Below are 22,386 nucleotides of genomic sequence, written 5' to 3'. Positions count from 1 at the left end.
GTTAGCTAGTCTGATGAAAGAAATATTACTTTAATTAGTGGAACTTTAAGGGGCCTATACTATGCACATTTTTGATCTATGTTATAAAGTTGTTTACTCATCACAAACATACCTGGAGTTGTGTTTTGTTTCATTCACACACACTTAAAACACAAACCCTGCATATTTAGGCTGTTTGTTCTCTCAAACTGAAAACACTCAGTTCCACCTTGTGATATCATCATGTGGTAATACAGGAAGTGCTCCACTGTCTTTTTAAACTCCATACACCTTCACCAGAATCATTTGAATGATTTCAGCCCTGGAATTGTCGATCTCTACTGAAATAAAGGTAAGAGTTAGATGTTAACTTGAAAACTACCACTGTATGACATCACAAGGTGGAACAGAGCATTTTGATTTTTGAAGATGTAGACTGACTAAGAATAAAAGATTAATCAAACATGTGAATTAAACAAAACACAACTCTAGGTATGTTTTCGAGGAGGTTAAAACATTCTAACACACTTTAAAGGCCGCAAGAGTCGATTTTGCGCAATATAGCATCTTTAAAAGGCCTGTATTACACAAATGTCTGATCTATTCAATTCAATTCATTTATTTTTGTAACGCCCAAAATCACAACAACAGTTGTCTCGAAGGGCGTTCATGTTTTGGTTGATGGGGGAAACCGGAGTACCCGGAGGAAACCCATCCAGACACGGGGAGAAACATGAAAAACTCCACACAGAAAGGCCTGGTGACCCGGGGATCGAACCAACCTTCTTGCTGTGAGACATGAGTGATGGCACTCAGTCACCGTGCCGCCAAGACACAAAAAACAAAACAACAGGAAGAATCAGACACAACAGGAAAAATCAGACACAACAGGAAAATCAGACACAACAGGAAAAATCAGACACAACAGGAAAAATCAGACACAACAGGAAAAATCAGACAACATAAGAAATCGGCCAGGCGAGGGGGAGGAAGACCAGACGAGGAGGAGGAGAGCCGGGCGAGGAGGAGGAGAGTCAGGCAAGGAGGAGGTCCAACTGTCATCGGGGCATCTGAAAGAGATACACTCCACAGGGGGAGTGGGACAGGGGACAACATGTGAATAGCATTGCTGATGAGAAAATAGGGCAAAGTAGAGGATAGTGCTCAGGTTGCCATACTTCCCCCAGCTAGTTACTCCTACTGCAGCTTATCTTATCCCGGGTTTTAATAACCCTAACTCCCTCACTAAGTAACCTGGTCATACGCTATACCGAAGAGGAAGGTTTTAAGCCTGGTCTTAAATACAGAGACTGTGGGGGCCTGTTTAACATCAGCAGGGAGTTGATTCCATAGCACAGGAGCTTGGTAACTGAATGTGCTACAGTGTTGTTTACTTATCACTAACATACGTGGAGTTGTGTTTTCTTTCATTTGCAAATGTTTAATATACAAATCTTACATATTTAGGCTGTGAAAACCCTTCTAACTTGTAATACAGGAAGCACTTCACTGTGTTTTTAAACCCTATACACATCCACCAGACTCACGTCAATAATTTGTAGCCTTGGATATGCCTAATTTTGCTACAACTATTTTCTAAGCCTCACTGAAACGTCTTCGCTTCTCTGGGCACCAGGAGAATTACAGATTTTCTGTGGCAATCTCAACTAAACAATTATTAGAAATATTTTTTTTAGAAAGGGCAACAATTTATGGTTATTCTAGTATATTGCAGGTTATAGCTGTTCAATTTAGGCAAAAATTGCTGTTAACTTTAAAACTAACACATGTGTGAATAAAACAGCACAATGTCGGGTATGTTTTTGATGATGTAACATTATAACATGTCATAAAGCTCGCAGGAGTCAATTTTGCGTTATACAGGACCTTTAAAAATAAACAGTTTAACTCATGTATCTAAATACGTTAAAACACAATGAAATCATAGTAATAATCTTGATTAGAGTAGGTCTCTTGATTTAAACCAGGGGTGTTCATTACGTCGATCGCGAAGGCATTTTGGGTAGATCACGTCCCGTCATCCATCCAGTCACATGACTAATATACAGGACAACAGTCAGATTACACCTGACCCTGGTCACATCATGGACGCTGCACACGCATAAACAAGCGCGAGTTAGTTTAACCCTATAGCGTTGGATCCTATCGTCGCTGATAGAGCGGGTTGCGGACTTTCCAGCAGCGTAACTCCGCGCCTAGTCGCGCTCTCATGTAAATTCAAAAGTCTCAAAGCGGAGACATGGGGCTATCTAAATATTTTACTGTCATTACGGTAATCTGCCTCTGTTGTCCCTCGAAGGTGATGAATGAGAGCGCGGGGGCTGCAGGGATTTTCCCAGTCATTTATTCGATGCGTAAAAGAAAAAAAAAATACGGATGGATGTGTAAAATAGAAGTAGTTGTGTGAAAAAATGCAGTAAATTCTGATACTTCGTTTAACATGATTTTTATGGCTATAAAAAAAGACAAAACCGTAATCAACATGATTAGCTGTTATCGCTTTCAAACGAAAAATGCAATTTTACTCCTGGCTGGTTTTCAGAAGCTACTGCCCGAACTATGCATCCCTCACTGATTCCATTCAGTGCAAGTCAGAGCAGTAATCATCATTCAAGTATTATGTAATTATGTAAGAAGTTCAATTGTGTTGTGCAGTATTATCTCATGTACATCAAAATGCACTGTACATGTAAGAATTCATAATACATTTACAAATAAATATATGTTTAACATTTTTGTATTAGGTGGGAGATCTTTCAGACACGATCATTTTAAAAGTAGCTCACAAACTGAAAAAGTCTGAGCACCCCTGATTTAAATTCACCTAATAAGTTAGTAATACTTTGGCCTTATAACTTTGAACGTAGGTCTAGACTGAGTTTACTGATGACGCAGTTTACTTTTAGGTTGTGTTCTTATGCATAATACCCGTCATTTTACTCGAGCCATTATAATGCCACATGTCCAGTGCTATTCCCCCTGTGGTTTCTAGAGGACGCAGTTTTCATTTATGGCTGAGTGGACTGGATTTTCCCATAGACCGGGGGAGACTGGCCAACATGCACATAGTAATAAGAGGAGTGTAAATTGTTTGCTACTCAAATCTTTTCTGGTTAATGTAGACTCACTATAGAGCCTTTAGTTGTATTTGTATTTTTAGGTGATATTAAAATGTTGCATTGTTGTGGTGTCTATTACTAAAAACTGACTAACGAGAAAATGCTAGAGTAAATCTCTGTCCTCTTGAGGATCTCTGGTCGTCCTTTTATTGGTGGAGAAAGACGTGTGGGCGTGTCCAGGCGTCAATGTTTATGTAGCCCGCTGCCCGTGCCATCGCACCAAGGACTCTGCAATGTGATTTCCACACAGATTTGCGCTCGTTTGATTCCAGCTGTTCTTTTGTAGCGGATGTGCACCAGTTGTGGATATGGGGACACATTAGCAGGTAAAACACGGACGAAAACGAGGAAAAGGCCGAAATGGCAGGCGCCTTTGGCTTCAAAGGCTGCCAGAAAATTCGAGGTCCGCAGATCCGAAATCTGCTGGAGGCGAAGAACTTCTTCCTGTTCGACTGTGACGGGGTGATATGGCACGGGGAGAAGGCGATCACCGGCGCGGCCAAGGTGGTCAATTCTCTCATACGAAACGGGAAAAATGTGGTGTTCGTCACCAACAACTGCACCAGGCCCCGGGAGAATTACATGCACAAGTTCTCCCGGCTGGGCTTCCACGAGGTGATGCTGGAGCAGATCTTCAGCTCGTCCTACTGCTCCGCGCTGTACCTGAGAGACGTGGTGAAGGTCCGGGGACAGGTGTTTGTGATCGGCTGTGAGGGGCTGCGGAGGGAGCTGCAGGAGGAGGGCATCCCCTGTGTGGAGGAGGCGGACGAGCCGGAGGCCACCATCTACAACTGCGCTTTGGCCCCGGACGTGAAGGCGGTGCTGGTGGGACATGACGATAAACTGACTTTTCTGAAACTGGCTAAAGCCTCGTGCTATCTGAGGGACCCCGAGTGCCTGTTCCTGGCCACTGACAACGACCCGTGGCATCCTCTCAGCGGCGGAAGGATACTGCCAGGTATTTATTATCCTACAGTGTTATTAGGCTGCACGTGAAGCAAACACGACACCTTATAGGCTGCTGCGGTCACTGCCGGCGAACTACTTTAAGTGTCAGACATTAAATTAGTACACCTCAGTTAGCTAATTGGCCCTAACACTGTTTAATAACACGCAGACACCTATTTCTCAGTGGCTTTATCATTATCCAACCTTTTTATGCAAGAAATAATTGGTCTGCAGTCAAGTCTGTGTAAGCCTGTTCAAAATAACGCATTAGCTGTTTGTAAAACCTGTGCTAGCCTTGGTACCTGATGTGTCCATCTCCCCGAGGATCCCTTAAAACTGCACAACGCACTGCTACAACTTGTTTAATACACATACATCAAGGCTACAAACTGAAATGGCTCACCTGTGAATCTGAAAAGTATTTTAAATGTCTGTAAGTGTCTCTAATATAAGTTATTTATGTCTTATTCTATGTCTACATTGTACCTTTAAATCAGTGGACCGTGTGTTTACCCGTTGCTATGGTGATAGCCGCAGAGCAGTGATATAAAGTGTGATCTAACTGTTGCGGACTACTTGTGCGTTATGCAGTATTGACGCATGGCTGTGGTATAATTGCACTTATTGTATAACACGTTGTAGGGACTATAATCTATATACACCATCACTTTATAGAGACTTACCTCCCTCATGGGAACAAAAATCAGGTCCCCATGACATATGTTTTTAGATCAACAACACAATTATAAGGTAAGATATGAGTTAAATGGGTTAAGGTTAGGTTTTAAGGCAAGGCAAGTTTATTTGTATAGCACAATTCCTACACAAAGTCATTCAAAGTGCTTTACAGTATAAGAAAGATGTTAAAATCACAATACAACAAATCAAAACATAAATAATCACAAATAATCATCATAAAATGGACATTAAAAGAGAAGAGTGCAGAATAAAAATCTTTCAGTCACATGCACAGCTATACAGGAGCGTTTTGAGGCCTAAGGTCAGGCAAGCAGTGACTATGGTTAAAGTTAGTGCAAGTCTCTCCAGAAATCTCTCCAATAAGCATGAAAACCTAAAGTGTGTGTATTTCCATTCAGCTTGTATGTCATTTTTCTCTTCATAGGTTCTGGGTCCCTCACTGCTGCTATCGAGGTTGCTTCAGGCCGCAAAGCCACCGTCATCGGTAAACCCAGCCGCTTCATGTTTGAGTGCATCTCCAGCCAGTTCAGCGGTGTGGACCCGGCCCAGTGCCTGATGGTGGGGGACCGGCTTGAAACGGACATGCTCTTTGGGTCCAACTGCGGTCTGGACACCATGCTAACGCTAACCGGGATCTCACAGATGGAGGACGCTCATGAGTACAGCAAAAGTGAGCTGTCCACAAACCACAGCCTGGTGCCGGACTATGTGGTTGACACTATTGCTGATTTCTTACCTGCATTTGAAGATGTAGAGGAGAAGGAGGAGGAGAAGGAGGAGGAGGAGAGCAACTGAGCAACTTCAGTGTAGCCTGTCACGATAATTACATATTGTTCAGTATTTGATAGATTGATCTACAGCTGCATAATTTGGGAAAAAATATCTCATTGTGATTATTCAAACACGCGTTGCAATTCATGTTTTAATAATAGGGCTCTGTTAAAAGTGCACATTTTAAAAGCATCCAGAAGAATTGACAAAAAGACTGACATATGAGCTGACAACTAATACAAAAATCACATTTCAGAACATGTTTGTACAGATCTAAACTACAGGATTGGCTGTTTCATGCAAAATAAGACCGGATATTTAGTTTGTTTAATTTTGTGGAGGAAATTATGGTACTTGAAAAACTGCACCTTTTGTGATTTGCCAGTTGCGTCAATTCAAACTGCAATTAATCTTGCAGCAGGTCAAAATAGGTACTTACTCTTTGCTCTAGTGCAGGGGTCTCCAACCTGTAGCTCGCCAAGGGATTTCTGAATTATACGTATTGTGCTGAATAAGTAAAATTTGATGAATTACATTGCAATTGTATCATTTTGATACCTGATATTTTGCACTAACCTCTCTGTTTTGTAAAGCTCACGGGAGAAAAAAGGTTGATGACCCTTGCTCTAGTGGAAAGGTTTTTTTATTAATTTATTTTTTTGCAATACAATGAGATTTGAGCTGTAGAAGGTTGAATGAATAACTTTATCTGTAATGAGTCGAAGATAGTCATTCTGTATACCTAAAGTGTCAGACTAAAGTGTTTCTGCTTTTCATCACAGTATTGCACATTCTGAATCGTTTACTGGGGGGATAGTACTGATTAATGATGTCAGTAGTATACATAGTCTCAATATTATCATTTATTGTCTATATATGAACGTCAATGTTAGGAAGTGTCTGGGGTGAGGGAAGTCTGGGAGTCCCTGCTTCAACTGCTTTGGAAGATGGATGAATATTAAACTGCCCATATTATGGTATTTTCTGATCTATGTAATACTGTTGTTTCCTTATCAAAATCATACCTGGAGTTGTGTTTCATGTGTCATTTACGTGTTTAATGCACAAACTCGACATATTCTCTCAAAAACAGAAAACACTCTGTTCCACCTTGTGATGTCATGTGGTAATACAGGAAGTGCTCCACTGTGTTTTTATAAACTCCATGCACCTTCACTAGGATCACTTAAATGATTTCAACCCTTAAATTGCAATCTTTACTGAACAAAAGTTGAAAGGTAGCTGTTAATTTGAAAACTATCACTTCATGACATCACAAGGTGGACCAGAGCATTTTGAGCTTTGGAGATGTAAACGGACTAATAATAAACAGTTACTTAATCATGTGTGACTGAAACAAAACACAACTCTAGGAAAGTTTTTGATGAGGTAACAACATTATAACATGGCTTAAACGTCACAAGAGACAATATATCTTACTTCAAAATGTGTTATAGTGACAGGCTTACTCCCGTGCACATACTGCTTCTAATTACTTTATGTGCTATGGTGAGCTTAAGCAGACACAGCCTACTGTAAATTATTCTAAATAACAAGGCATCGCCTTTGCTGTGACCAACACTGAAGTAGGTCAGATTCTCCTTGATTATAGCCTAATGCGTACCTCAATGTTTCTCTAGTGTTGTGCCCATTTGTGACCTGACAGTCCTTGCTGTGTTTATAGAAATATATTGCACTTTCTCGTTCATGCGGTTTGTAGATCGTGTTTGAAAAGGCGTTACAAGAACACTCAGAAGTATTTTTGTAAAGTCAGGAGTTGTTCTAATGCAGTGGTTCTCAATATTTTCACCTAGACTAGATCTACATAGTCTACAACGGGACTTTATCAGGCTGTTTCTAAATAGGACTGAACCATGCATAAAGTAGTTATAAATGACACAGACAGCCGGAAATTGGGAATAAACTTGCTTACAATTTATACATATACAAGATTTACAGAAGAGTCATTGGCTCTTTTTACATGCTCACCGAAATCTGATTTGAAATGACGTGCACACTACAAAAAATAGATAATTTTGCTGTTTACATTTCCTTTTAATATGACTCCAGAAATCTGTTAATAATCAGATTTTGACTGCATGTAACCCATAGACTGTATATATAAATGGACATGGATAACCTGCTGCTGCCATGTTCCAAATAGGAAGTGATCATGGGCGCACTACAAACTCTGGCTCCGATTCACTTTCTATTGAAAAGCTGTGACCCCTCTCTCTGTAACTGCTGCTGTCAGGCTCGCCATTTTGGTCTTAAAATGTTCGTATTAACCCGCTCTACATGATCCTGGTGTTTTTATTTCACTATTTTATCTGTAAATCAATATATGAACATTAATAATAGGCTAATCACGCACCTTCTTTCCCCGAGGTCACTCCTGCAGCGTTAGCAACAGGTTTGATTACAGCGTTGCTAAGTGGCCGCTTTATGCTAAAACAACGGTGTGGGCGGGAAGGGGCGTTACCTTCAACAGCCTCACTCCGGATTGGCCCTTTAGTTGCTATGATACTTGCTGTCGGAATTCGAAATACGGAACTTGCCTCCCATTTTGCCCCTGTAACTGCTAGCCTCGATGAGCGTTATAGTTACATCCACTTCTTTATACAGTCTGTGATGTAACTGCAGCCAGTGTACCACCAAAAGAAGCTCACAAACCACCATTTGAGAACCACTGTTATAATGGTATTCCTGCAATTTGGGTTAATCCAGTCTTACTATGAGATTTTTTAAAAAGTCTAAAAATGACAATCTGCCAGTAGAAAAAAGTTTTTTTTCTGCCCTTTCTATCATGTGCCAACAAGGAGGATGAACTACACATGTATTATCTGGAAAATAAAACGATTATCATAATGAGCATGACTGTAATGATTAAAATATGAAATGTAATCTGAACTTGCTGCCAAACTCTGCAATTTTACTGATGACACTGTGAATGCCCTTGTATGCGTTTTCTGTATTTAAAAAAATAAATATTTACAACACACAAACTGCATGTAAGTCTTTATTTTAAATTCATTTGTTCACAATTGTCATATTTATTCATACACCCTTTAGCATAATTTAAAAGTTCTATTAAGCCTGTATTACAATAATTCACTTCCTATTATTTATGAAACACTTGAGTAAAATGTGCGTAGAGTAGCAAGATGGTGGGAAATAGATCTGACATATGAATGAAGTAGTTCTCAGTGAATGTAGATAAGTGGTTTGACCTGATTTTTAAAAGGTCCTATATTACACAAAATTGATGCTGTTACTTCCTCAAAAACATACCTGGAGTTGTGTTTTTTTTCATTCACACGTTTGAGTAATTCTGCATTAATAGTCTACCTACATCTCCTAAACTCAAAATGCTCTGCTCCACCTTGTGATGTCATATAGTTGTAGTTTTCAAGTTAACAGCTCCCCTTTACCTTTAGTTCAGTAGAGATGGGAAATTCCAGGGCCAAAATCATCCAAATTATTCTGTGAAGTTTAAAAACACAGTGGAGCACTTCCTGTATTAGTTCGTGACATCACAAGGTGGAATAGAGTGTTTTCAGTTTGAGAGAAGAACTCAGTCTAAATATGCATGTAGTGTGTTAAACATGTGAATGAAACAAAAAAAAAAAACTCCAGATATGTTTGTGATGAGGAAACCTAACATAGATCAGAAAATAGAGTAATATGGGCCCTTTAACAATGCAGATATGATCTTTATTTTCAATTTACAACTTGCGATATCTACAAAAATAAACATATGTACATTTGAACAGCAAGAAGTAATACTTTATTCTAAATTATGTATCATATGGCATTGGTGCTGAGGAACAGAAAGGGAGAGACTGATCCACAGATAAGGACTTTGGTTGTAATGATTGAATCCCTACACATCACTCTGGACCACCACGCTGCAAAAGAGGAAAAATACATGTTTGAGAAAAAAATACATCACAATCGCAATCAAACAGAAATAGCAACTGTATTTGTTGCAGCTAGGCCAGCCACAATATTAACTTAAAACTGGAAAATCTCTGGTTATTTCTGGCTATATAACAAGATTTGAGCTGTAGAAGGTTGAATTAATAACTTCTATGACTCATTATAGATGCAAAATAAGTAGTAAAGTGTTTCATTCTAAAGTCTATTTATTGCAAGCTCATGATTTTTTGACAATATTGTAGATTTATTATAGTTTTTGTGGTTTAAATTGTGTTGTGTTTGTTGTGTCAATGGCACAAATGACTTTCAATATTATCGTTCATCGGCTATATTTAATTCAGCAATATATCACACTTTAAAATTTGTTGTTGTGACAGGTCTAGTTGCGTGACATCACAAAAACTGCAATTAATTTCATCTGCAAACAACAAATTATCGTGTCTTCATGAAATGTATGGGATTCTTGTATTAACTTAGCTCTCAGATTTGTGTGATTTTAATGTCTTTCTTATTCTGTAAAGCACTGTGAATTACCTTGTGTACGAATTGTGCTATACAAATAAACTTGCCTTGCCTTGCCTCTCTCAAATGATAATGAGTGCCTATGACTCATTTTACTGAAACACACTTAGGATCATTATATTTAAGATTTTGCTTAAAAAAGTAGAATTCTTTTCCCAGTTTGGCCATTTTTTAGGTTTAAAATGTTACTTCCTGGTTGGAAATCATGACATCACAGTAGGGAATTCCATAACTGTTACCCTAGCAACCACGATGTTCACTGGGCCAAAACTCCTAATGTACAAAGGAAACGTTTATTTTGTTGAAATCATCTTTAAAGTTTCAGAAATATGTGTCTCTTGTGACTCTTTTTTTTTTCCAAATTTAAAAACAAACAAAGAGAAAAAAACAACTGGGCCAAACTTTTGGACAGAATTCTCCCAGTGTGATGTGTCATTAATACTTAACTCTCTAAAATAGAGCGCTACTTCCTGTAATTTTCAAAATATTTTCCAACTTTTATTCACAAAAGTCTTCTTGATTGGAGTAAAAGTATAATTTATATTTACAATAGGTTTGATCCTATCAACTTAAGTCAAAATTGGAGAATCAATATCCTGATTTGAAAACAATGTCTATTCTAAGTGCTGCAACAATTAACTGGAGAAATTGTTACTCATCATCAAATAAAATAATTGTACTTGTATTTTAATAATTGGACACCACAGACTCTAAAACACATTATCCCAAAATATATTTACATCTAAGACGGTAGCATTCTGAAATTAAAATGTCTAAGGAGATGAAACCATTTAAGATTTTCACTTTGTTAGTGATATTCTCTATGGAGCTCAACAGCGATGGCCCGTGGTTCCAAAAGTAAATTTCTCATTCATTTTCCCCACAGACTTTCAGAAAAAAAAAAAAATTACAAAACTGAAACTTTGAAACTTTATAAATCACTAATTTATTAAAGTATTTTGCAGAATCTTGTATTTTAAATGTGCTTTTTGGACTTAAAACGATCACGTTATGGATATTCAGTAGCACGTAGCTGGTTAGCCTCCACAATGTGTTTGAAATTTTATTTGGTTAAAAATGTATTTTGAAAAATCCAATGTACTGTTATATAATAATTAAATAATCATTTGAATCGTTTTGAATCTTATTAGGGGCTTGAATGACTATGCTGAGTAGGGCTCAGGCACAGTGCATGCTTAGGGTAGCACAATAGACCTAGCCTACAAACAGAAACTGTAAATAACAGGTGTTTTCCGTTTCAGTGTAGTTAGCTCTTCCCTTCAGACAGACATAAGGCAGTGTCCACCAGCAATCTGACCAGAACTGAAGAAGCGCTTGAATGAGCAGCCAAATGTCTTCACTCCTACGTTTTGTCCAGTTGACAGATTCTATATTTTCTTTTGCTATGGATCAGACCTGGACGACTGAGGGATTACACGGATATAATTGTTGCCATCTTACTAAGCCCAACACTTTTCATAAGATCACAATTAGATTTTTGCCCAAATTTTGAGCAGCCCTTTCCCATTTTTTTCACTTTCACATTTACAGGAAAAAGACACTCAAATAATTACAAAACAAAAAACTGATACCTGAATAAAGTCCATTTCATCGGCTGAGAGCGGTCTTCGGCGATACCGCGCAGGTAGGAGTTGAACAGAGGCAAGAGTGTCGGGCGTGCCAGGGATCGGGGTGAAAGGTGAAAGTGGTCGTGAAAACTGAGAAGGAGCAGCAGCTGAAGGAGCACTGGGAGCGTTGTGTTGTTGAAGGTTAACTGCAAGGGTTTTTAGAGCTTCTTGGACTGGTGAAAAACAGAAAAGTAGGACATTGGTTAGATAGATGCTGCAATGCACAGTGAAATCTACAAATTTCTGTTAAAGCTATAGGGGCACTTGATACACACTGCTTATAATTCTAAATTTTACTCCTTGTAGTCAAAGCCCTCCACAACCTTGGGCCTCCATCTCTCTAAGCGCTTCCACATTGCCATACCCACTAGCTCCCTCCGCTCCTCCTCTCTCCAACCCTGTGTTCTCTCTGTTCTCCCTTTTCCTCCTCCTCCCACTTCTCCTCTTCCCACTCCTCCTCCCACTTCTCCTCCTCCATTCCCTTTCCAAAGAAAGTGCCTGATTGGTCAGGCTAAATTACAGCCCTAGTTTTCCATCAATGAGAAACCCATAGATCGTTTTCTTTATGATGGTGTTTTGTAGCCTGCTGTCCAAGGTGCACAGGGCAGATTATAGATTATGCATATAGACTCACCATTAGGGATGTCACTAGATTACACTTTTGAGTAACAATTACTATGAGGAAAATTATTGTGATTTTCTGATTATTCACATGAATTCACATCAATGTTGACAAACAAAAAAAAGGATAAGATTTATTTCATGTGCTGTAGCCTCATTTATGCAATTTATGGGTTTATAATTACATTAATATATTAAGCCTCCTCATAATATACACTTAGTTGTTGTATTGTTTGAACATTAAACAAAAAAAACCCCTGCAAAATAAGGACTTCTATAACTTCTGAAATTGAGTGTTGTGTGCTTTAAGCCATGTTATAATGTTAATGTTGCCTCCTCAAAAACGAACCTGGAGTTGTGTTTGTTTCATTCACCCCTTTGCGTAATCCTTTATTATTAATCTGCTTATATCTTCAAATGATCTATCCCATCATATCATGCAGTGGGCAATTTTCAAGTTAATAGCTCCTTTTACCTTTGTTCAATAGAGATTGGCAATTCCAGATCTGAAATGATCCAAATTATTCTAGTGAAGGTGTATGGGGTTGAAAAACATAGTGGAGCACTTCTTGTATTACCATATGACATCACGGGGTGGAACATAGTGTTTTTAATTTGAGAGAAGATCTCAGTCTAAATATGCAGGGTTTGTGTATGTTTGTAATGAGGAAGCAACATTATAACATCAATCAGAAAACAGCCCAGAATGGGCCATTTAATGGAAACATGTTGTGACTTGTTTCTGCAAGCAACATGAAGGCAAAACAAACCATGGAGCTAAAGTGATTGACCCTGATAATCATGCTAATTAGTAAACTGATTAATCTTGACATCCCTACTCACCATTGGGCTTTGGGTTGCCATGTCTGTTGGGGAATTTGATCAGTGGAGCGTGTGGCCTCACAACCTAGACAAAAAAACAAAAAAAACAAACACATTTCAAAATTATGTATTCACTTAATCTGTCAGCTGCTCATAGTAGAGTATACAACCTACAGTGTGACAATCTACCAACAATAATAAATACATTTGCTGAAATACTTGGGGAAAAGTAAATCGTTTGACCTACAAGTTGTTCTTTACTACATAATTTCAGATATATTGCTTCATATATTTGATGTGTTCTGTATGTATATAAAAACAGAAAGTAGGAAATATAAAGAAAAAAAAATACTATTGCATGAGATGCTGTGTCCAAACTTTTGACTGGTAGTGTATATTTATTAACAGTCATGTAAAACTACCATTGTCAGGCCAGGACCCCTCTAAAAACTCGTGACCCCCACTGCAAAATAAAGTAGTAATACGGGTTTTTATACAGATCTTGTTCTGACCCATGGCTTGAAATACGTGGGGGGAAACCAAATCGTTTGACCTACAATTCTGTGCACTTATTTATGTGTTATAAGACTATAAGCTCTTGTTTACTGAAAGATGAAAACGCATGGAGGCATCTGGAGAGTTAAAATTAACCACTATGGGCATGACAGCTGCAAACAATAAGGAAATGCAAGACGAAGCCTGGCACAAGTCTCTGCTATGTAAACTTAGTCATATTTACTAACTGTCATTCGTTTATGTTGCGTTAACCTGGAAATCTGAACGTGAATTTCAAGTGTGGAAGATGAACAAGGACATCAACAAGGGTAAAACCGTCTTTGATACACTTACCCGCAATGGAAATACTCATTAAAGGGCGTAAATAGCAGAATAACACAACTTAACGTACAATATAAAATAAATGTGTGTTAAAAGCCTTATTAAACATGCAAATAGTGAATCCTCTTTACCTGTATCACTCGAGCGGTGGGAGCTGCCATTTTGGAGCTGACTTTGCCTCCCATGATGACCTCACGGGTTCACTTCCGCTCACAATATGCCTGTTCTCACAAAACACCACAAGAGAGCGCTGTTGTATAATATAAACCACAATATACATTCAGGATTTGGTCCAGACACTATGGGATGCAGGTGAAAATGCTGCAGTAGTGATATAGATTACAATGGATGCTAAAGCTACATGAATGGGAAACGTTTTGTAGCGATGAGAAGCAAATAATGCAACGGTTTTGTTAGCTTATAAACAGGGTCTTGACCTCGTGTAGCATTCAAAAACATCCCAGATGAACGTTGAATACGTCCTGTCACTCACAAAAGTGTTATTTTTAAGCTGTTTTACCGCGACACTGCTGGACATTATAATTTAGCTCTTTAACTTATTTGTCATGAAGGGCATACAACAGTTAGCAAGTTTAGTAGGCAAAGACAAATCAGTAAAACAGACACACGCCAAGTATAATGCTAATAAAACGCCACATATGAGAGAATATATGTGATTAGATAATGAGTTTAGTTTAGTATTTTATCCGTGAACATAAAATAACATTGTCCAATGTCAAACCATAAGGAAAAGGAGTCGATAGCCTACCCACCTTATCCTTATTTCACTCCCTGCATCATCTGTATCAGGAAGAAAAAAACCGGATAGTCAGTCACGTGACATGTTATTGACCAATGAGAGTAGAGGACGAGTAGCACAGATTGTGTATAGGAGAAGATACATCACTTGTATGGTTCGTATTAGGCTATTGATGCAGACGAGTTTCTTGCCAGGCAGATAATATGGTGGGAGAATATAAAATAGCCTAAATAAAACAATGAAATAAAATATATAGAACCAATGTTGATTAAAAAATAAAATTATAACAACTAAAAACAGCTAAAAAACGACTTATTCAGTTGTTTCTAGGGAATAAAATTCAGCACAAATCTTTATCAAAATCACTACATTTGTAGCTTCAGTGGACCTCAAAATCTGGGTGAAATACTTATTACTCTTTAAGTACACTCTTAAACATGTATTTTAATACTTTTACTCACTCATGTGATACTTTTACTTGTGCTTGAGTATTTTATTTTATTTATTTTATTTTATTTTAAATGTATTTATTTTTTTGCTCCAGTATATGTACTTTTACTTAAATAACAAAATTGAGTACTTATTCCACCACTGGTCTAAACAGGTTAATGGCAAAAATAACTTAAACTAGCTACTTTAACTGTGTCACATGATTTTTTTGAGCAAAGTAAAGAAAGACCTTCCAAAAAACAAAAAAACAACACTAATACTCAAATATCCAATTCTTTTATTAAACAAACTGGTCCAGATTCATTGAAAACAGATAGGTCCCGATGATTTTACTTGGGCTGGCTGTAAAGGTGTTACTACATCTTTGCATAAACAATGAAACGGTGCAGATGTGAAGCCGGCCGCTGCTTGTCACTGGAAGTCATATGTACACTTGCTGTAAACAGGTTTGAAAGGAGCTGGTGGTGTCTCTTCTTATTGAGAGGGATAAGACTTTTTTTTTTTAGCACTTTGATCGATTGAAAAGCTGCTTGAGTTGGTCCTGAGATGTAGCCTCTTTCTGCTGCATGAGATCGGCGTCGCCCTTGGTAACGCCCCAGCCATCGGGGGAGGACATAGAGGGGCAGAGGGGGCGGCCAGACGCTGGCTTCAGGTTCTCCCAGTAATCACGACGGGCTCTGAAACAGGAATATAAATGGTTTATAGTTTATATTCACATCCTCATAGCCACCCTTTGCTTTGTTGAGAACAGGTACGCCGCCTGCCCAAATTTGTATTTAGTTTGTCAGGATTCCTTTCTTTAGCCAATAATATCTGGAGGACACAGTGTATGATTCTAGATATGCCATCTGCTTGAGTGAGAGGTGACCCTGGTAGAGTTATAATATCATAAATTGGTATTTAGTTGTAGCTCTGTTGTGTATTTGCAGAAAACCAGAAGGATGGGAGAGAATGTCAGGGATGAAGGGAAGTCACCATGCCCTAGTTGTTGTCTTGTTTTGATTTTTAATGTCATCTATCTGCAATGATGGGAAGAATACTTTAAAAATGTAATAGTAGAAGATACAGGACAGCAGTATTTACAAAATACCGAATACCCAAATAAAACTTTATTTTGTAACTTATTCTGTTACATGGGCCAATCGGAGTACTGCATTCTGAATACTTGGAATAGGTTCACATTGAGTTGTATTCTGCAATAGTATAGAAGATAGTTTAGAAAAGATGACATATCATTACAAACCTCTTTATTATTATTAATGCACTGTTTGTTATGTATTCATTTATGTCAGAACTGAAGAAGTGGCTTGAATGAGCAGCGAAACGTCCTCACGCCTACAACTTTTTGTCCAGTTGACAGATTTGAATTTTTCTTTTACCATGGATCATACCTGGATGACTGCGGGATTACACAGACCTTTAATTTGAGAAGAAAAAAATCTCACAAACACCATGCAGGTCAAGCCAAAACTGCCTGATTAAGAACCGTCATGTATTCCTTTTAATTTATGATAATATGTGTATTCTGAATATGACCAAATGAAAGAGTAACTGTCAGGAGTGTAGCAAGAAATTCTGGGATCTAGGTAAAAATCATCTTGGGGGCCCTACACTTCATGTTGTCTTATGAAAAATGCACATTACAGACTTTGTGAGGGGCCCCTTCCTGCACTGGGCCCTGAGTAAACAGTTCCCCCCTTACCCCAGTTCAACACCCCTGGTAACTCTACCTGAATGCAGTTACTCAAAATGAGTATTCTAAATGTGCAAGTTTGGTTCATGTATTCAGTTACTTCCCAACACCGTCTACATAAACATTTTGTCCTATAACTTATTCCTCACACTACACAGTTTAACTTCAGGTAGAGTCTTCATACTGACCTCGCTCTGACCCATGGCTTGGTGTGCATCTCCAGACCAGCGCCCCAGTTTCCGTGTTTCTCTGAGCCAGTGGGCAGGAACCCCTTCTCTGGTGCCAGCTCCTCCGCCACTGCCCTGATGTGGTAGGGCTCAAACCCGCAGCAGCCTCCAATGAAGCGGATACCTGCGTTGTAGGCCTCCCTGGCGTATTTGTGCATGTCCCAACGGGTCAGGATCCTGGGCTCAAGACCTGACAAAATGAATATTTGAGTTAATATTATGTTTGCATGTGCGTTTTAGCTTGAACTATTCACTTTTATTTCAATTAAGACCTACAATATAAAGTGAATTTCCCCACAGTGCAGTCAGTAATGTTCTATATGATCTCGCATGCTTTGAATGAATAGTAATACTTGCACGTACACCACATCAAAATAAGGACTAAACTGAGACTTAACAAGGAAATAAACCTGGACTAGACCAACACTAATCCAGGACTAGAACATGACACGGTCTACATCAGGATTAAACTGAGCCCAAACCAGGACCAAATCTGGACAAGCGTGAACACACCCTACACTAGTTAGAACAATTTATGTTTTTGTGTGGATTATCATATCATCAGTAGTGAATATGGAATAAACTGAGACTAAACTCGGACTTAAAATAGGACTGGCCAAACATGAACCCACCCCATAATAGTAAATGGTAAGTGGTCATATATTTATGTAAGACTTTTCCACCTTAAAAGAACTCAAATTGCACCGCAAACTTGTGGGTCAGTGGATCTGACCGTTCAACCAATGATGTTAATGTCGAGAGCAGGGTTCAAACCGTCAACCTTAGGATCAGAGATGGAAAAATTGAAAAACTGTGCAAACTTTTATGTTATTACCGAAGGGGAATTCTGGCAGATCAATGAACCCTTGGCAGTTGCAGTCTGGAGTGTGATAGGCCAGAGGCTGCACCATGTAGTGAGCCTTGAGTCCAGCCTTCTCCACTGCGGCCTTCATCATCTTCACAGCCTCCACACAGGTCAGGGGGTCAAAGTGGCAGTTCACTCCCACGATCTGAGCACCTAGAGAGAAAGAGAGGAAAGAGAGATTATATAAGTGGACTGTTTAAGATTAGTCACAGTTTAACACTACACACATCTCTGGAAATGGTTTTAAAGAACAGGCATATGTCAAACTGGCAGAGTGGTGGATGAAGTACTCAATTTTGTTACTAAAGTACAGATGCAACGGTACGAAGTTACTCAAGTAAAAGTATCACATGAAAAAAATCTACTTAAGTAAAAGTATTTAAGTACCTTTTTAGTGCGTTACCAGATTATTAAATTGCAATCGCGCCACCAACGTATCCAGTTTTGCTTTTCCTTAGAGTGTATTCCACTTTTGTGAAGCCAAACAGCTAAAAGCCTCTTTCCTGTCTCAGTTTTGGTGCGGCTCATCCTTAGACTTATGCATTCATGTGATTCATGTTTCGGTATCAATGATCAACAAGTGGGTGAGGCGTTCTGGCAGTTTTTGAAGTAGTCCCTTATAGATACATTTCATACAGAGCTGTTCTCTTCTGATTGGTCTGGACCCGCCACTGACTAAAGCAATAAGTTAATCGGTAAACTCAAAATGGAGGATATTCCACCAATAAAGGAGGAGTGTAATTGCTACTTCACCTGTATTTTTACCATTTTTACTTTTAATTTGAATCCAAAAAGGTACCTCCTTGCCCAAGACTAGACTGAAATCTCTTCTCCCTGGCATTTAATACTATCTAGACAGGATAGCTTGATGTTTTTATCGTTCTTTTCCTATGTATCATGCTATCTGGATGTTTGTTTTTTGTTAACTTTTTATGTACAGCACTTCGGTCAGCTGAAGATGCTTTTAAATGTGCTATACAAATAAACTTGAACGTCAAAACAAAATATTCTCTCAATTTCCTTTTTTGCATGGTCAAAGTCCTCAGCAATTTTGAGCATTATGGTTGATGCAGACGCTGATTTAATGTTTCTTTAAATAAAAACAAAGGTAGATATTGTACGACACCCACCAGCCTTCACCAGCCTCACAGCGCAGTCTCCAGGGGATACGCCGTGCATGTCACCCTGGGGTCCGATACACAGAGATGCTGCCACAGGTTTACCAGTCTCCTTCAGCACCTCCACAGCCCACACGGCCTCCTCCACGTGCTCAAAGTACTGCAAGAAAAAAGCAGCAAAAGGTTTTTCTTCTAAGGGACACCTGTTTCTATGTCTCTATGCTCATACTGAAATGTTCCACAGTATGGCATTAAAGGGTCCATATTACACTATTGTCTGATCCTCATCACAAACACTCCTGGAGTTGTTTTATTCACACATGTTTAACACACAAATCCTGCATATTCTTCTCTCAACCTGAAAACACTCTTGGTGTTGTCTCCAAGGAGATAGATATGTTTAATGCTGGAGTGTGAAACATTCCAGCCAAGTGATAACATCTCCATGGAGCAGATATTAGTCCCCACAGTGTGATAAATACACATGCACATGTTAGGTTTACAAGCTTTATGTGTACATTACATTACTTTACTCAACTTTACTCTACTTTCTAGTTTATTTACTCTACAATTTACTCTAGCACTACTGTACTCTACTTCACACTACTTTACTTTACTCTTCTCTACTTTTTCTGTACTGTGCTGAAATTTACTCTACTTTACGTTACACTACTTTACTCTACTTTAAGCTACTGTACTCTACTTTAAGCTACTGTACTTAACTCTACTTTACTATACTGTACTTTACTCTACTTTACTTTACACTACTTTACTCTCCTTTAAGCTACTGTACTTTACTTTACTTTACTATACTTTAATCTTCTCTACTTTACCCTACTCTACTCTGCTCTACTTTACTATACTGTGCATTACATTCTCTTTGATGTTGCCTGAAATAAAAAGGTAAAATTCTGAGCATCTTTACCTCAGCGATCAGGAAGTCCACATTCTTCTTGATGAAAACGTCCAGCTGTTTTTTGAAAATGGCTTTCACTTCGGTCTCGCTCTTGCAGCTCAGGTAGGACGGGGTCTGGCACACTCCTCCGGCCACCAGAGCATCGCCCTCATTGGCCACTTCACGAGCCAAATCGCATGCAGCCTCATTGATCTGAGCTCCCTGTTGTAATTAGGACAAACACATGCATACTTTCATTATTCTATACTATACATTATACTATTGTGTCAGGCTTTTTGAATAGTACATCTGACTCACGGTGAAAGTGAGCTTGTTGCCTCTGTTCTCCAGTTTGTCATCACTGGCGTAGAAAGTGAAGGTCTGCATCACGTTAGCTCCGGCCCTCAAAAACTCCCTGTGCAGCTGCCTCACTGGAAACACACACAAAGATCCGAATATCAGCTGCGATACAGAAAAATGTGCTGAATCAGATATCGGCTCCCAAATATTGATTCATCTGATATCCTGGTTGGACTTTTAAAGTGATATAAATAGACTATTTACTGGTCATAGTTAGCCCAGAAAGTCTGAGATTGTTTGAACTTTTATTTAAGTTGTTACTTGAGAGTTAAATACCTTATTTACTCTACTTCATTTTACTTAACTTTACTTTACTCTGCTTCACTTTACTTTACTTTACTCTACTTGTTTCTTTTTTTATTCAGCTTTACTTTAATCTAGTCTGCTTTACTTTATTCTACTTAACTCTACTTTACTCTAGTCTACGTTACTTTATTCTGCTTTACTTTACTCTACTCTGCTCTACTTTTTTCTACTTTACTCAACTTTTCTCTAGTCTGCTCTATTTATTCTGCTTTACTTTACTCTACTCTGATTTACTCTACTTTACTTTACTCTACTTTGCTCTACTTTACTTTACTCTAAAGCAAAGACTCAACTTTGCTTTACTTTATTCTGTTTTACTTTATTTTGCTCTGCTTTACTACTCTACCTTGCTTTGCTTTACTCTACTTTACTTAACTCTAATTTACTTTATTCTGCTTCACTTTACTTTACTTTATTCTACTTTACTTTACGTTCCTGTACTATACTTTACTTTACTGGTCTATACCCAAAACCTAAATGACGAAAACACACAGGAAATTCCCATATTTCATAGACTGCATGTTTCATAGACTTGTGTGTGGCTTGGAATCACAGGCAAATATTTGATTTTTAAAAAGGTAAATTGTCTGACAGTCTGTGCAGTGCCAGCAGTGAACAAACAGGCCTCCACAGTGAGCACAGTGAGCAGTTAGAACAAAGCCCCTAGAATGAATTCTTACAAATGGGACCATAGTGTCGCCAGTGATTCTGTTGTGATTTAAATGCCTCACCAGCTTCGGGGTGCTCAGCGGCGGCCTCGGGGGTCCAGGGTCCGGCCTTCACGTAGCCTCTCTTCTCCAGGGCAAACACGAAGCCTCCATCTCCAATCACAATCTCCCCCGCGTCAAGACGCTCCAAGATTCCCTGCAGAGAGAAGCAAAGATAAGAACATGCAGAATTTTACAAGCTTTTGAAAAATATCACATCACAATTTCAAATACAGTTTTTAGTAATATATTTAGTTGCATTTTAACACAGTAGTGGAGAAGAAAGTACAGAAAGAAAGTACCTGCTCTCAAATGTAGTAAAGTAAAAGTAAAAAAGTATTCAATTTAAAATGTACTTAAGTAAAGTACAGATCCCTAAAAAAAATTAACTTAAGTACAGTACTTTACTACTTTTAATTCATTATTTTCCACCACTGTTGCCTATGCACATGTAAGTACTGCACTCTTCACCCTATGCAAGTCTTAAGTCACATGCTTCAAGCCTTTGAAAAATTATTTACAAAAATTAAAATGACAAAAAAGCAATACAGTTTTTGCTTCTTTCCCAAAGTTTTAAAGATATCTTTTCTAAGTTTTAAAAGAGTGTTCTTTTGTAATAATTTAGATTCATTTTCACAGACATACGTGGTGTGAGGGAAATCTGACCTCTCATGCCAGCTGTGCAGCACATGCTATAGAGAGTATAGAGCACTTATAGGATTTTAAAAGCATAAATCATTTGAAAACTATGCCTCAGTTAGAAAAGAATTTTGGACAAATTACTGTTTTATCAACTCCCTTGTAAAAAATAAATAAATAAATAAATAAAAAAAGTCCAATTTGTGTACATATTATATAGTTTTATAATGCAAGTGTTATCCAAAAGTGTGAAAGCATGTCAACTCAAAAGTAGCACCAAGATGTCAGTGAGGTTTACTTGCAAAACTACTCATTTGTTTTTGGACACGTACCTTTGCTGGTGCCATGTTCTTGCAGCTGTGTGGACCTCCTGACGGCTTAGACTTTGAGTGGACATTGCCGGAGCGCTCGGGTCCACTATAAATCCTTCAGAAGTAGGGGAGGGGTCAAAGTAGCACTC

General features: G+C 38.5%; 3 protein-coding genes across 4 annotated transcripts; 1 reads left to right on the top strand and 2 right to left on the bottom strand.

Moving 5' to 3' along the window:
* Window positions 1–3,287: 3,287 nt before the first annotated feature.
* pdxp (pyridoxal (pyridoxine, vitamin B6) phosphatase) lies at window positions 3,288–8,278 on the top strand. Its single transcript, XM_033972581.2, has 2 exons — window positions 3,288–4,077; window positions 5,191–8,278. Exons 1-2 carry the CDS (start codon window positions 3,480–3,482, stop codon window positions 5,559–5,561), a joined length of 969 nt encoding a protein of 322 aa, XP_033828472.1. The 5' UTR covers window positions 3,288–3,479; the 3' UTR covers window positions 5,562–8,278.
* Window positions 8,279–9,301: 1,023 nt separating this feature from the next.
* Window positions 9,302–14,728, bottom strand: mrps36 (mitochondrial ribosomal protein S36). 2 transcript variants are annotated; one of them, XM_033972855.2, is made up of 5 exons: window positions 14,680–14,728; window positions 14,038–14,127; window positions 13,091–13,154; window positions 11,591–11,799; window positions 9,302–9,445 (listed from the first exon to the last, which is right to left on the bottom strand). In XM_033972855.2, exons 2-5 carry the CDS (start codon window positions 14,089–14,091, stop codon window positions 9,428–9,430), a joined length of 345 nt encoding a protein of 114 aa, XP_033828746.1. In that variant the 5' UTR covers window positions 14,092–14,127; window positions 14,680–14,728; the 3' UTR covers window positions 9,302–9,427. The 2 variants fall into 2 exon arrangements, with proteins under 2 accessions (XP_033828746.1, XP_055080367.1); XM_055224392.1 differs by lacking the exon at window positions 14,680–14,728 and having other exon boundaries at window positions 14,038–14,156.
* Window positions 14,729–15,376: 648 nt separating this feature from the next.
* LOC117375630 (betaine--homocysteine S-methyltransferase 1) lies at window positions 15,377–22,330 on the bottom strand. The gene is made up of 8 exons (XM_033971930.2): window positions 22,259–22,330; window positions 21,312–21,444; window positions 20,233–20,345; window positions 19,945–20,136; window positions 19,032–19,179; window positions 17,872–18,054; window positions 16,998–17,226; window positions 15,377–15,793 (listed from the first exon to the last, which is right to left on the bottom strand). Exons 1-8 carry the CDS (start codon window positions 22,271–22,273, stop codon window positions 15,619–15,621), a joined length of 1,188 nt encoding a protein of 395 aa, XP_033827821.1. The 5' UTR covers window positions 22,274–22,330; the 3' UTR covers window positions 15,377–15,618.
* Between the last annotated feature and the right edge of the window lie 56 nt (window positions 22,331–22,386).

This window comes from Periophthalmus magnuspinnatus, chromosome 9, assembly GCF_009829125.3.
Source record: "Periophthalmus magnuspinnatus isolate fPerMag1 chromosome 9, fPerMag1.2.pri, whole genome shotgun sequence".
Lineage (NCBI taxonomy): Eukaryota > Metazoa > Chordata > Actinopteri > Gobiiformes > Gobiidae > Periophthalmus > Periophthalmus magnuspinnatus.
This window is presented reverse-complemented; position numbering and strand designations above follow the sequence as displayed.

What these genes read in the sequence shown, in the direction of transcription:
- LOC117375630 (XM_033971930.2), bottom strand. An exon ending in TCTGCCAGAATTCCCCTTCG is followed by an intron (nt 17,227 to 17,871) that starts GTAATAACATAA and finishes TCATTTTGTCAG; the next exon opens with GTCTTGAGCCCAGGATCCTG. An exon ending in AAGCCATGGGTCAGAGCGAG is followed by an intron (nt 15,794 to 16,997) that starts GTCAGTATGAAG and finishes TTCCTGTTTCAG; the next exon opens with AGCCCGTCGTGATTACTGGG.
- mrps36 (XM_033972855.2), bottom strand. Translation starts at nt 14,091, where the DNA reads ATGGGAGGCAAAGTCAGCTCCAAAATGGCAGCTCCCACCGCTCGAGTG. An exon ending in CCACCGCTCGAGTGATACAG is followed by an intron (nt 13,155 to 14,037) that starts GTAAAGAGGATT and finishes TTTTTTGTCTAG; the next exon opens with GTTGTGAGGCCACACGCTCC. An exon ending in TGGCAACCCAAAGCCCAATG is followed by an intron (nt 11,800 to 13,090) that starts GTGAGTAGGGAT and finishes GTTTTTCACCAG; the next exon opens with TCCAAGAAGCTCTAAAAACC.
- pdxp (XM_033972581.2), top strand. Translation starts at nt 3,480, where the DNA reads ATGGCAGGCGCCTTTGGCTTCAAAGGCTGCCAGAAAATTCGAGGTCCG. An exon ending in CGGCGGAAGGATACTGCCAG is followed by an intron (nt 4,078 to 5,190) that starts GTATTTATTATC and finishes TTCTCTTCATAG; the next exon opens with GTTCTGGGTCCCTCACTGCT.